The following is a 15,737-nucleotide window of genomic DNA, read 5'->3' as shown; positions in this document are numbered from 1 at the left end:
AACTGTAAAACAGTCATACCGTTATGATCCTCATCCCTACCTCCAATGTCTAGTATATCTAGAACAGTGAGCATTAGCACACACATTTTAGCCTAACATTGATAAATAATGGATCAGATTGGACGGAATAGGGAATATAAGCACAGCCCGCTGGCAATATACGATGAACACAGCAGATGTTTTCACCTTATTGGCTAAAGAACAGTCTCTTGAGTTGCATAACAAAATTACAAATTTGTTTCACTTGATCTAGCACAAACCTGTAGAAATTGTTGTTTCCGAAGAAAGAAAGAAAAAGACTATTGGAGACAAGCAACCGGAGCACAGTTTTATGATCATCTAAATGAATGCCGTTAATAGGGTTACAGATAGCAGATTGACAACTTATTCACATAAAAACTGAAACACCTTTGAAACAACCTTAAAAGAACTAGTATGTCACCAAAACCCCACTGTTGGCTCTAAACTATCTGTGGTGCGCAATTGTGGTCATCAACAATGCTGAAGCACTAAATGTGAGCCCACAAGGGCATATGTATTAAAAACATATTGTCCTCAAATACATTTAAGCTTCCAACCATATTAACGACCAATAATAAGCACCAGCTTCACTATGTTTTAGCCAGATGTTCATGTTCAAAATGGTGACTGATGCAACAAAGTTGTGCTGTAAAAGATTGTACTGGTATGGATGCTACCATTCAATTCGGTCAAATATCAAAATACAACCTCTACCTGCCATTGCTGGCGCCAACACCTTCAACAAGGCAAACAGCACAAGCTCTATCAAGACCATATATGAACAGACTTAAGTTTACCCTACAAACGGTCTAACTTCATGGACTATTATAACTTGTGTTTCACAGTAAAGGTTCACATCATGGCAGTGTCAACAATGATATCTTGTACAGCAGTTGATAGCTCTGAAGTTTACATTCAGATTTCCAAAAATTGCACTCCACTTCCAACTAACAGCACCCAGCAGAAGATTTTTATTTTTTATTTAGCTTGTCTGGCATTAGGAGGTCATTTTGAGTAGGAAATGCTGATTTGCGAGCATGCCCAAAACTGTAGGATGTTAAGGCACTTCCATAAAATAAAGTTCCTAATGGGTGAATATACACTTCAGGATCCAGAAGTAAACTGTAGTCTACTTAATGCTATCCCTCAGGAAGGAAGACCAGAAGAGGCACAAATATGGACAAAAAAGGAACAATGTTTCAATAATGCCATTTCCATATCCTATACTACTGGCAAACCACGACTATGCACAACTATCATTGTTAATATAGCTCCACTTCAAACTTTGTAGTTTCTCTCGACAAAAAAAGCCACCAACCCCTACTTTAATGTTTGGATTAAGTACCTGTACTTTTACAATGTATACAAGTCTGCAAACTAGGTGGAGCATGTCTTTACAATGGAAAGAGTGGGTCTTGTATAGTGACTAAGGAAGTATTACAACATGAGAGGGCTGATTTATGTAATATTGACATTACAATCATCTAGTCATGCATTTTTTTCAGGATCATCTTTCTTCATCCCTATAAATGTTGTTGGTAAAACAGAAAGGAAGGCCATAAGTATGAACAAACCTACTGCTTATACATAACCTCAAGCTTGAATACACCGGATGTTAAAGCTGGCAGGCCTACTCATTTTTATTTTTATTACGTGAAACTATTGCAAGCTACACAACCAAGCAATTTTCCCCTCAGTGTTCATAATGACTATATCTGAACAGTGGGCAACACTGAGGGCATGTATTTGTGGTATGCAAGATATGGGATAGTTTATTAGAAAGAGAAAAAAATAAGTGATTTGCCTTGTTCAGAGCAACATCTTGACAACATTTCCTTCAGTGCCACAGTCAGACCAAATGATACAACTCATCAATTGGTCACACTGTGCTACTGAAGGAAATTTCCATACCCAGTCAGGGTGAACGCAAGATAAAGTGCATTTTAATAAAGGTTTTATGTGGATGGCTGCCCATGGCTCTAAAACTGAATCATCAGCACTTCAAAAAACCCCGGCAACGTCCCAACCAACAGGGTCAACACTGGTCTCTATAATGTTCTTTTTCTTCAATTCTCATGACCTAGCGTTGGCAATCACTGTTGAAGTGATCAGAATTGCTGAGCATTAGGACACAAACGGGCAAGTAGCGGAAGTCACGCAACGCACATAAGCTCCTCTCTTGGAGTTTGCCTATTTTCTCCCCACTTACTGTGGAACCTTTGATACACTTTCCTAGGAAATAGGTCACTCTGCACCTCATTGTTAGATATGTTTTTCCGATATCACTTGTGTTTTCAGGGAGGATATGTTACTAGTGTATGCCTTTGCCAGTACCACAGGGTCCTAAAGAAAATATGAAGTCATTGTAAAACATGTTAGCATTTCAAAAATGCAGGCAAAGACATATCAAGGAAAGTAAAACCATCAAAGGGCAGCAAATGGAGAGAACACGGTAAATGGAGAGAACACGGTCAAGGATTTGGTGGGTGAAAACAGTGGACATGCACAGATTGTAAATCAAATGTCTATCAAGTCCTCCAAAACTTACAAACACAGTCAAGCCCATCACACTTTGCTGGTAGAAGTTATTGCAGGATATAAATGAGGGAACAAAACCCCAAATGGAGGATTAACAGCTGTATCAATAAAGGTGATGGCGCTATTCAGCAGTCCATTTTTCTAAGTATCCCAGTGTCACAGTTTGAAATGGAAAATCCTCCATACACTTGTATGGCCTTGAAGGACTGAACTGTGCATGCAGTAAAACATCCATCGCTCCTCCGCGCAGCCTGCATTTTGCTGGGCGAGACCTCAACACCTCAGGAAGAACCGTCATTTTCAGGATCTTCAGCAGGTGAGTCACATGACCAGACACTGTTCACTAGCAGCACTTGGTGATTCCGACAGGTTTAATCCATCAAGGTCAAAGTTCAGACCCGGTGGCTAGAAGGGGAAAAGAAAAGTGCACAAGATGTATCATCTGCCGCAAAATGAGGAAATCGCGATAAAATATTGCTGCAAAAGAGAATCAATGACCGCAGATGTCCCTGAAGGCTTTCATGTTTGCCAGAGCAATTTTAAGCAAACCAGTTTTTAATTGGTATGAAATACGTACAGCTTACTACCATTATCCACCCCCATCACCCAAAAAAGGTAAATAAAAAAAGCATTAACAAAGCCAATAAGTCTCACCTATGCTAGAGCTATTGGCTTTGGCAGTGTGTGTTTAAGACATGTTGTACACCAGTGTGGCTGCTGTTTGGCATGGCTAAACGTTAGTGGCATGAGGCAGAGTGGAATGGGGTACACTGGAGTAGCATGTAGTGGGGAAGACTGTGGTAGCGTGGGGTAGTTTGGTTTAGATTAGCGTGGAGTGGGGTAGATTGGTTTAGAAAGGAGTGAGGCAGATTGTATTGGACTGGGGTAGATTGGAGTGGGATAGGGTGGGGTAGATTGGAGTGGAGAAGGGTGGGGTGGGGTAGATCGGAGTCGGGTAAATTCGGGTGGATTGCAGTAGACAGGGAGTGGAGTGAGGGGTAGAGTGAACATGGGTAGGTTGGAGTGGAAATGGGTAGGTTGGAGTGGAGATGGGTAGGTTGGAATGGAGATGGGTAGGATGGAATGGAGTGGGGTAGGATGGAATGGAGTGGGGTAGGATGGAATGGAGTGGGGTAGGATGGAATGGAGTGGGGTAGGATGGAATGGAGTGGGGTAGGATGGAATGGAGTGGGGTAGGATGGAATGGAGTGGGATAAGTTCGAATGGAGTGGGATAAGTTCGAATGGAGTGGGATAAGTTCGAATGGAGTGGGATAAGTTCGAATGGAGTGGGATAAGTTCGAATGGAGTGGGATAAGTTCGAATGGAGTGGGATAAGTTCGAATGGAGTGGGATAAGTTCGAATGGAGTGGGATAGGTTCGAATGGAGTGGGATAGGTTCGAATGGAGTGGGATAGGTTCGAATGGAGTGGGATAGGTTGGAGCGGAGCGAGTGAGTGGAGTGAGGTAGACTGGAGGGATTAGAGTAGGGCAGATTGGAATGAAGTGGGGTAGCTTGGAATGGGGTAGTTTGAAGTGAGTGTAGTAGGGTATGTTGGAGTGGGATGGATAACAGTGGAGTGCAGTAGACTCAAGTGAAGTAGATTGTAGTGGAGTAGATAGGGATGGGGTGGGCTGGATGGGGTGGGCTGGATGGGGTGGGCAGGATGGGGTGGGCTAGATTGGGGTGGAGTGGACTAGATTGGAGTGGAGTATGGTAGATTAGAGTTGGATATTGAAGTGGGGTGGAGTGGGGTAGATTAGAGTGGAGTAAAGAGGGGTAGATTGGAGTCGGTTAGAGTGAAGTAGAGTGGGGTATATTGGAGTGGTGTGTGGTACAATGGAGTGGAATAGATTGGGTGGATTAGAGTATGGTTGATTGGAATGGTAGATTGTAGTGGAGTGCATTATATACTGGAGTGAGGTTTACCGGAGTGGGGTAGAGTGGGGTAGAGTAGAGTGGGGTGGGGTAGGGTAGGGGAGGGTAGGGTAGGGTAGGGTGGGGTGGGGTGTAGTGGGGTGGGGTGGGGTGGGAGGGGCATAGAGTGGAGGAGCATGGAGTGGTGGGGCGTGGAGTGAAGAGGAGTGGGTGGAGGGGAGTGGGGGGGTGGAGGGGGGTGGAGTGGAGGGGGTGGAGTGGAGGGGTGTAGAGTGGAGTGGAGGGGTGGGGAGTGGAGTGGAGGGGTGGGGAGTGGAGTGGAGTGACGTGAAGTGGAGGGGCGTGGGGTGGGGAGTGCAGTGGAGGGGAGAGGAGTGGAGGGGAGAGTCTTATAGTGGAATGTTGTGGCGTGGAGTGACAGGGCATACAGTGCAGCAAAGTGTTGTAGAATGAAGTGTTGTAGAATGAAGTGTTGTAGAATGAAGTGTTGTAGAATGAAGCAGTGGAGTATGCATGCTGTGATAGCACAATGCCATTACAGAAAACACATTTCCCATCAAAAATGGCCATTACATTTGCACAGACGTACAGTTTTAGTGCACACAAATGATATTGTGTAGAAATGTCACCACCAAGTATATTGATTTGTTTTGATCATATTACCACACTTTTGAATTACAAAAGAAAATGTGCTTGCTTTCTACTGTTCTCATTTGAAATATCTGCACAGTTTATTTTTGTTGTATGCTAGAAAAGATCATATAATATTCTACAACCGGTCCTCTCACATGGGTACTCAGCAGGATGGGATTGTCGCATAAATTTGTTCTCTTTGAAGTCAGAAAAATAAACGTAAACACCAAGTACCCTGGGAATACAAAGGCTCACATCTGACCTCTGTCTTTGAATGCACAGCAAATGAGAAGATTTTGAAATGTTGTTCTTATATTTTTAGAGATCACGGGAGAGACGAAGACAAACTGGACAGCCTAAAACAACATGCAAATGACAAAGCCAGCTAGGAAAGATGCACTCTGTAAAGCAGCTCAACAAAAAAGAAAAATAATAGGTTCCAAAAATGCGAGCAGTACAAGGACACAACTACTTGGGCACTGTTCAATGGGAGGGTCACATGCAAGAAGAGAGAAGTGCTGACCACAGAACTGACCAGCAAGAAGCAAGCAATTGAGAGTGGCTTTGAAGCCCACCAATGGTAAGTAATGGGAGGGCTCCAAGCCCACGAACAGTAAACAAAATTTCTCTAATAGACAGCTCATAAACTGTCTGTGTGACCTACAATCAACACTTGCTGAGTCTTTTAAATCTGGTTGTACCGCTAAAATGGATGCCCAGTTTAGCATTAGCACCACCTTCGGAAACGAGAAGAAATTGCACCCCCTTGCTCCTACCACCAGTTTTCAATGGGAATACATGCAAGCATAAAAAGTAGAGCAAATGTGGAAATAACATTCGAAAAATGAACGCAAATAACATATGTACAAGTTATTACTCATTTTCCCCATTCCAGCAAAACATTAAACAACTCAAACCAGTTCAGGTTACATCTTACAGACTAAATGTTGCTGACCATCTCCCTCCCACTATTTTTAGTGTTTCTGTCCAAATGTGCCTCTTTCAGAGTTATTGCAGCTAGACTGAATATCCCTTTAGTTACAGGTGCTGTACCAAATGTTGATGGATCCTTAATTTATGGTTTCTGTTTTAATGTACCTGCTACACTCTGGATATAATATTTCTTTTGGAACAACTTATTTCCTTGGTTGTCTGTAAAGCGCCCTGATGCTCGTGTGGCTAGGTTTGAGCTCTAGCAGTACCAAAAGGAAGAATACATTTTCTGAGCACACGTAAAAATAAGGAGCCTGAAAGTCAAAACACCCAAAACTAATGCAAATTGCGTACCTACAAATAGCGTTTATACAAAGATTTAAATCGCAATGTCACAATGGGTATCAAAAAAGTCACGGTGCCACACCAAGACCTACTCGTACCATTAACTATCCTGAATACTTACTATAATAATAATGCCAAACCCACAACACTTCTAAATTATTTTATTTAGACAGTATGTTGAAAACCTCTGTGGCAGTTCCAACAACTATTTAGTTGGAAGGGTATTACAACTAAATAGTGAATATAGGGCGGGTAGAAATGGATAAAAAATTTAAATGTTAGAGGTCAAAGGAAAGAGCCTGTACACGATCATTTGTGTTGTTTACCAGAGCAGTGGGAGCTAAATATGCAAGGGAACTAATACAACACTAACAACTCTTCAATAACATCTATGCACAATGAACCCCCATAGATTCGCACTTACATTTTAAGCATACTGTAAATGCCCTCAGCAACACATAACGACAATTTTCATTTCTATTTATTAATTGTAGAGCACATAGTGACTCAAAGGCATCCCAGCACTGAAACAAGAGGTAGCACCACCCTGAAGCACAAAGAACGCTTAAAAAGTCAGGTTTTAATCACTTTTTGGAAATGTAGCTAATTTTCTATAGTTTGAATGGTCAGGGGATGAGAGTTCCAGAACTTTGCAACATTAAAGCTGAAGGACCGACCACCCCTTCTAGCTCTTGTGGAAGCCAGGTGGAAATTCGACGACCGAAGTGATCTATTGGAGTTGTAAGGGATGACCAGCAGACATAAAATGGACGTTCCCCTGCCTTGTAAAGCACAGTGGACAATGCACAACGATTTATATCCACTTTTTGCGCAATTGGGAGCCAGTGGAGTTTTCCATGTCCCTGTCTGACTGTGATCTGGGAGTTCCAAGCAATTAACGTGCAGCCGCATTTTGCGCAACCTTAAATTTCCAGGTAACTCCTTTGGGAGACCCCAAATACAAAGACTTACCATAGTCCAGACAAGAGAGGACAAGTGCCTGAACCACCACTCGTCGAGAGGTCTGGAGAAGCGAGGGCAGAATCTTGCGCAGAATTCTCAGTATTCCAAAACAACTGGCAGTGGTTTTTGTGGCCTGGACGTCCATAGTTAGGGTATCCTCCAGCCACATTCCCAAGCTTTTAATACTGGACTCAGGGATCGGGAGGGGAGCTGTGCTATTCAGAAAATAACTGTACCCACAGAAACCCTGTAGTACATCTATGCACTGCATAGCAAAGACAGCTGCAGGGCAAGAGGACTTTTGCAAAGGATGCAGTTACCACCTTAAATCCGGTTATTCCCGCTTTGCAGTCCTCAGTTCACCGTGGTTAATGTGACTGTCCAGCCGGCTACCACCACAAACCATCTCAATTAAAGAAGAGTTTTAGGTCTTACAGTCCAGATTTAGGAAATGGTCAACACACCCAAATGGGAGGCATGTGAAAAACGCTAGTAGGAGAGAAAGAAGTCTTAAGCAAGAAGAGGTAGCCAAAATAAGAGCAGGTAATGCCCCTATGTACATGTGTGAGATGCTGTATAAATGGAAGGGGTGTTGGGAACACAGATTATAGTAGTTACTTTTTATGTCTATAGACATGAGGCTTATTGTAACTAAGTTTGGTTTTGTTGAACAAGGGATGCTTCTTCTGGAGTCCCTCAGACGTCTACTGCATCAGTTCAGACATTTTCAGGAGTTCAATCATTCAAACCTATTTCAAAGAAGATGCAGCTCTCTTGCAACGAGTAGCAGGACATCATAGCATTAAAAAAAAGCATTATTTGCCATCTGTCAAACACTGGATGAAATATTTTTGATAAAGTGCCTTTCACATCAAACTCCTGTTGTATTGGTACCATCACGTATCTCCATCTCTCAGTTATTTGTGACGGGTCTGGAAAGGTGTCTGGGGTTAGTTCGCATCTTCAGTTTCACCCTGCTCCCAACTAGCTCTGGCACACAGTCTTTAAAACATTGGCATGGGATTAGAGAGGGGCCAGCAACATTTTGCTAATGTTGTGCTAGGCCATTTTAGACAGAAGCCTAACGTTAGACCTCCTATAAGCTCTGCCAGATGGGTTTCCAGATCCTCTGCTTCACAATCCAATCAGAACTCCCATTAACTAGAGCAGGCTGTTAACTAGCCTAGAGCAGCAGCTCTACCAAAATCTATACTGGGCATAGGTCAAAAGTCAGCAAGTCACATTCAAAGGCAATGTGAAGTGTTTTCATGCCACTAAATACTTTTGTTCCAGTAAAGATTATTCAGTAAAAAACATAACCATCAACCATGACAGCAGAAGTTAAAGTGACCTAAAGTACAAATCAACATTCAAAAGGATTATCTAGTAATTGTAGAATAAGAAAAGCTGGTCTACAGCTAGTGAAGCCATGTGATCCCAACAATGGAAAGGACTAACTCATACACATCGATTTGTAAAATCTACAAAACAAATATAAAGTGCATTGGTGTTTAAAAAAGATAAATGATCACTGGCAAAGATTGTAATCATCAAATTGTATCCATCCTATACGGATTGACAAAAGAATATGTAAAGAGCCCAACTTTATCTAGTTAATAACCATCAATCATGGGAGCAGAAACAAAAGACAAGTAAGTCTCCAAACCAGGTCTAATTTATAACAACAGATGTGACCTAACAGAAGATTTAATGCATTTATCGCAAAACAAAATGTGGCCAGGTCTTTACGGATGTGTAAACATTTTGAGTCTTCCCAGATCAAAGCAAAGTTTTCTTACATATTTATAAAATAGTATTTTGGAAAAACCATCAAGCGTTAAACAGTTCTTAACAATGTTATGGTTTAATTCAGTTTCCGGCTTACATCAGAGTGAAATCCAGAGTAGTAAAGGAGTTCACTGTGAATTATCTTCCAAATATGTAATACCCAACTCTCAATGTGACAAACAAAAGTTGTAGTATTCTGTGCATGCCCCAATAACTTGTATCAGAAGTTGTTTTCAAGTTGGCTGATACTTAAGATGCACTTCCTAACATGGATGTGGCTATTGATGGTTTGGTGAGTACAGCTCCTCCATGCATGGCTCTCCCTCCTCAAACAGCCACTGGCGTTGAACTGCCATTGGCCAGTGTGGTCTTCCCAAACCCTTTGATACAACTGAAGACGCTGAAACTTCTATCCTGGAATGTGGCGGGTCTTTCGCACAATTTAAACTGCGTAGAGTGGGGATCCTTGGCGGACCAACATGATGTTTGCCTTTTTCAAGAGACCTGGGCCAGGGATGAACACTCTAGAGCGGGATTCGCCACATTCCATGTACCTGCTAGGTGGGGAGGGAAAGGTCGACCGTCAGGCGGCCTTGCTGCCTGGGTAGCTACTCATTTGGGTTGCACGGCAGAGACTATGGCCACTCACTCTGAAGACATCCAGTGTATACTCCTGAAGTGGCCAAACTCCTTTAACCTAGCCATAGCGAACGTTTATACACACCCTGTAAGTCCGGCATCCGAATCGGTCACTATTGATGACCTATCCCTTTTTTTGAGCATACTGCTGAATGATGTTTTTCTTTTGGGAGCAGGAGATGTAAATTGTCACTTTGAGCCCCTTTTAGGAACGAGTGAGGGTGCTCTTATGGGCGAGGATGACTATTGAGCCATTCCACCATGCCAATCCCCATGCCCAAAGTCCTGGTCCCCCCAGGCGATTCAGATCATGGCCCTTATTTTAAATAATTCCTTGAGGGCCTGCAATGGGCGCACACCCTCTGACACTCCATCGATGTGCACCTATAACAAGAGGGGCCATGAATCTCGCCTTGACTACATCATGGTGGAAACAAGGATGTGGTCTAGGGTTATTGACTTTAGAGTAATCCCCAGGGTCGATAGTGACCACAATGCCCTCTGCCTGGAGATGGTTTTCCCAGGACTGAAGGAAATTTCGAACTCAGGAATGGCTGACCCAGGTGAAGGGCTGATACTTTCATATAACAGACGCAGGGTAAAGTGGGGTAAAATAGCAGATTCCCAGGATGAACTAGCTAAACTGTACAATTTGGTTCTCCATCGACTCCTGCAGGTAGATAACTTAATTACCCAGCCAATATCCCCAGATTTTAATATGGATCTGCGGCACGTCCACTTGGATTTAGTTTCCTGCCTACAAGAGGTTTTTAATCCCCAGGGTCCAACCAGGAAAAAGAGAACACTAGTTTCATCCTGGTACAACCCAGCCTGCAGAAAGCTCAAGTCCGAGCTGATTGAGGCAGTCAAGTCTGGGACAAATGAAACTAGAATTCGTGAACTCAGACTGCATTATAAAAAAGTAATGGCTCATGCAAGGAGCGAGTGGGATTTGGATAGGTGGTCTAACTTAACCACTGCTCTGGAAACTAGGGGCGCCCGCAGATTCTGGTCACTAGTAAATATAGGCTCGGGGGAACCAAAATCAGCAATAGAGCCCAACATTGATGCCTCAGTCTGGAAATCTCATTTTAAACCTTATACTCAATTGAACCTGCAGAGGATAATACAGCAGCACCTCTACTTTTAAATATTGAGCATGAGGTTTTAGAGTTCACATTGGGGGAGTTGTCCCACGCAATAGGAAAACTTGCAGTGGGTAAGGCCCCGGGACTTGATAAACTCCCTGGGGACCTATTTAGGCACCAACCAGGGATCTGGACCCCCTATCTGCTTATCGTTTTTAATGCAATCTTGAGGGGTATGGAGGTTCCTTCCACTTGGCTGGGAGCAGAGATAGTGCCAATTTATAAGAAGGGTTCACCTCTGCTCTCAGCCAACTACAGGCCTATTAGTCTTATCGACGTCCCCCCCCCCAAAAATGTGTGCGGCTTGTCCTCGACCATCTACTGGCATGGATGGAGGACCATGAAGTACTAAGTCCGCTTCAGGCAGGGTTCCGGAGGAACACATCCACCGTGGATCAGATCTTTCGCCTGATTCTCCTGTATTGGAAAACGGAAAAGATTGAGGGTGGCAGCCTCTACATGGTGTTTGTGGACCTCCGGTCCGCTTTCGATCTAGTGCCACGGGGAAAATTGTGGGGGGTCCTCCAGGATTTGGGCGTTCCGCCCGGAATTCTGGATGTACTGATGAGATTGCATGAGGGTAACTTTGCCCAGGTCAGATGCGGGAGGAATGGGGCATTGTCATCAAGGTTTCCGGTCGAGAGAGGGGTGAGTCAGGGCTGTGTTTTGGCCCCGACCCTGTTTTGCCTCTATGTAAATGGGGTAATCTCCCATCTGGATAATGTCCCCAACAACGACGCACCAAGGTTGGCTGGCAGGAGGGTTCCGGCGATTATGTTCGCCGATGATACCCTCCTGCTTTCCAAATCCCCAATGGGGATCCAACGAATTTTGAACGGTTTTGGGGACTTCTGTGGAAGCCGCGGTCTTGAGATAAATGCCGATAAAACAAAATTCATGATATTTAATCCTTCAGCATCTACACATTCTAATCCGACTCTGGGCAGTGTGAGGTTGGAAAGGGTCACTATATTTCAATATCTTGGGGTCACACTCCATGAAAATCTTTCCTGGGGACCTCAACAAGTAAAATCCCAACTTAAACTATCACAGTTGGTGGGTGTCATCTCCAAAATTTCAAACACATCAACTCTTAAGCCAGTGAGCCCTGCCCTAGAGATCTACAAGACCCAAGCAAGGGCTGCATCTCTCAATGGCGGAGAGCTGTGGGGACACTCTCACGGGGCAGAGATTGCCAAGATTGAATCAAAATTTATTAGACGTTTGCTGACTCTCCCCCAAAGTACCCCGCTTCTTCCCCTCAGGCTAGACTTGGGACTGACTTCTATTGAAGATGAGTTAGCTCTGAAACCGCTAAGGTTTTGGCGCCGGATATGGGTAACAACAGATCTGCTCCATTACAGGCAAGAGCTGAAGCAGATCCTAACTCTCAATGGTGCAGCCAAAATTCCCTGGCTGGCGTTTATAAAGCGGGAATTTTTAAGCTTAGGCCTGCCTGAAATGTGGGATAATCCGGAAAGGGGCTGTCTTGAGGTATCTACAAGGAAAAGAAACTGAACTTTTATCTCTGCACCCCTAATGTTGGCTCTCTGACCGATTCTTTTTTAGCTTTCAAAAATTCTTATTTGTTCGAGGATTTTATGGATGTCGTTTTTCCAATTTTAGAGAGGAAACTTTTTATTCAATGGCGATATGGCACCTTACCAATCAAAGCTTTCACAAGCAAATGGTCCAATGCTACCAACAAGTCTTGTCCGGGTTGCAGTAGTGATGTAGAGGACGAACTCCATGGCCTCCTCTTCTGCCCCGCTTATACTAAGTCCAGGAAGTATTGGCTTGTACCACTTTGCAGAAAATTAGGTGTTAGAATTTGTTCACATGCTTTTAGAATTCTAAAGACAGATACTTAAAGTCTTATCGTATTTGCACTTTCCAAGTATTTATTAGCTATGTGGATAAAGAGGCGTCAACTAGAAGATATTGAATGTTAAGCATAAAACACCTTGATCCTTTTTATACTGTAAAAACGTTTTCTATGCATGTAATGAATTCTATGGTGTCTATGCAATGAATTTTATAATTATTTCCTCTGTATTATGTATTTATTACTGCTCTTTTATGGCCTCAAATGGCCGAAATAAAGAATTTTTGAATTGAAGATATCAATTAGACAATTCAACAGTTTATCATCCGTTTTTGAAGCAAAATTATTGATTGCAGCTTGGGTCTGCAAAAACTGAAGTTTTCTCATTTGCAACAACTAAATTGTTAAAGGTAAGCTCAAGATAGCTAAACGCCGTAATCTTGCCTATTGTATGATTTTGAGCAATACAAGCCTCTGGATTTTAAAGATCTTCTGGAGCGCAGCCTAAGGAGATGGGTCTTAGCAGAATTAGTTTATAGATGTAAATAAACGGGACGCTGCCCATCAAATGTTTCTGAGGACCAACTGATGTCCTTGACACAAGTACATCATCATCTGCTTAGAACAGCAACTGGATATCTTGGTTACTAATTTTTGGGGCATACGGATTTAAACTGGTCGGATGCTGCTCCAGGCCACTGGTATGGAGTAAGAAGAGGAGTGAGGCAGGAAACAACCTTGTTGAACCCCTCTGGCTCATTTAAAACAGCCAGAGTATTCCCCATTGATTTCATATCATACTCCAGCAGAAAAATCCAGGTAGAGATGCTGTAAAAAAAAAAATCTATGTCGTCTTTATCAATATCCATTAACACCAAGATGAACCAAAGCTTAGCACCTGGACACAGTCAATGGCCAAGCTTAGGTTCATGACGGCTAAATGTGAAAATCTTTTTAGTGACGGATTTATTTAGATATATAATTTTTTAATAACCAAATGTTATTGTTTTTCAGAGATGTCTACGAGGTAAACACATCAGATGAGGTATACCCGGATCATCCATCCAACCCATGATGTTCCCACCACATGGCCCAGATCTTGTCATGCTTCTGTGCGCATTCTTGTGGGGGAGGGAGGGGGTTGGGAGGGCACCTGAGACTTCCAGTTACGTGCAATGTCTCATTTGACCACCAACAGGGTCACTCCAATAAAGGACCATTCCATCCTCCTTCTCCCAACCTCCTACAGTACACCCAGCAATGCAATTAAGATATATAATTTAAGACACTGCTCAGTTATTCTAAGCCCTTCGCTAAAACCATACTGGGGCTAAAATGTTTTTCTTCTTCACCCAAGTGACTAGTCTGTCCATGAGGACGCTGTTGGATAAATTATACAATAGTGCCAATCAAGGAAAGCGGGAGGTTGCATTTGGGTGCTTCTCGACCCCTTTTTAAACCTCAGGACAATTATTGACTCAGGACAGGTTTTAGGCCAAAGAATTAATTAACAGCTGCATTCAGTACATTGGTGATAGTAGGGCCAGAAAGTGCAGTATTGTTCTTAAAGAGATCCGCAGGAAACCTCTTGGGGTCCAGCACCTTGCTGCTAAGGCTCCCATCTATGGCTTTTATAATCTGGACACCAAATAACATTCTCTCCCCCACCCCTTTCAATGATTATTAGCACTTTTGGTACTAAGTTGGAACAATAGAGCTCACTGAAATGGTCAACCCAACTACTGACAGTAATGAGAAAGTTAAGTCTAGTGGCACAAACAGGATCAAAAAAGGGGCACTGATCACTTTCCAGAAATATTAATCATTACACATACTTGCAGTACATACATCACTCCAAGATATCCCCCCAAATTTCTCCCATTATCACTTTATTGCCATTGTTTAACAACTTCCACATCATGCAACTTCCTCTGTGCTACAAGAAGTGAGTTTTAAAGCTGAATGCAAGTCAGAGGTGTCTAGAACAGGTGCCATCAAACCACGTGTGTGTTTTCCCAGGAATTGGACTCCTGCTCTTCACTCTTAAATCATTAACAACATCCACAAATCATAAGAAAAGCTTCCAAGAAGCAATTATGTTTACTTTCTTCCAGTATGCAGGTTTTCCACATCATTGTGTTGGAGCCTAAATAAATCACTTATAAGGTCTTCAGGGTTGATTAAATCCCGTTTCAATCTTTTTCCATTTTCAATAGCAATACCCTGGGCATTATGATGTCCTATTAAGCCATTAATCTGAGCCAAAAAAAGGGGATTATAATCACTTAAAAGTGAGTAACCAGTACCGAACAATGTATATAATAAATTCATTCATATTGGCGATGACAAAGGTATAATCAATAACACTTTCGACATCACAGATTTAAAAGCTGGAATACAATTTGAGATTAAACAAATTATTGCACTTATTAAACTTGGCCAAAAGCTCAAGTAAGGCTTCCCTTTGTGTAGATATTGAGTAATTTGTGACTTCAAAAGTTCTTCTCACCTAGGAACGAGAGTAGAAGTAATATGTCCCAATTTAATATTAAAGTTCCCCACCAAAATACCAGACGGCCCCTGATCAGAACAAGGCATTTTAATAGACAGACTACTTGTGATAGCTTTCAAGAGCTCAGAAATACTGTGGCAATTTGAGTGGTTAGAATTATCAATATAAAAATTAGAGTAAAACATCGAACCATGATTAACAAAAATAACAACAGCTTTAACGTTAGACAATCCAGCAGCTTACAACCTCACAATTCAGGAATGACGATGACCACATTGAAATTCAGACCAGTGGCCTTGCCCAAAGAGGATGAAAGGTTTAGAATGGCACAGGTGGAATAGCCATCAATATATGGGAAATTGGGAGCTCAAGTTTCTTTAACTAGAACATGAAAAGCTGTAATAAACGTTAAGCCATTCTCTGTTTTTCATTTTAGCTTAATACCAGCCACTTTTCAAGAAAATAATCTTGCATGGTTATCAAATGTGGCTTATACATGATCCATTTGGGAATT

At 42.5% G+C, this 15,737-nt stretch overlaps 1 protein-coding gene across 1 annotated transcript in view; it reads right to left on the bottom strand.

The window, feature by feature from the left end:
• Nucleotides 1-314: 314 nt before the first annotated feature.
• The window catches only part of PEX19 (peroxisomal biogenesis factor 19), a 73,546-nt gene continuing 58,123 nt past the window's right edge, over nucleotides 315-15,737 (bottom strand). The window contains exon 8 of the mRNA XM_078670128.1: nucleotides 315-2,964. Coding sequence (XP_078526254.1) covers nucleotides 2,881-2,964 — 84 coding nt within the window. The 3' untranslated portion in view covers nucleotides 315-2,880. The remainder of the gene's footprint in view (nucleotides 2,965-15,737) is intronic.

The sequence above is a fragment of the Lissotriton helveticus genome, chromosome 12 (assembly GCF_964261635.1).
Source record: "Lissotriton helveticus chromosome 12, aLisHel1.1, whole genome shotgun sequence".
Lineage (NCBI taxonomy): Eukaryota > Metazoa > Chordata > Amphibia > Caudata > Salamandridae > Lissotriton > Lissotriton helveticus.
This window is presented reverse-complemented; position numbering and strand designations above follow the sequence as displayed.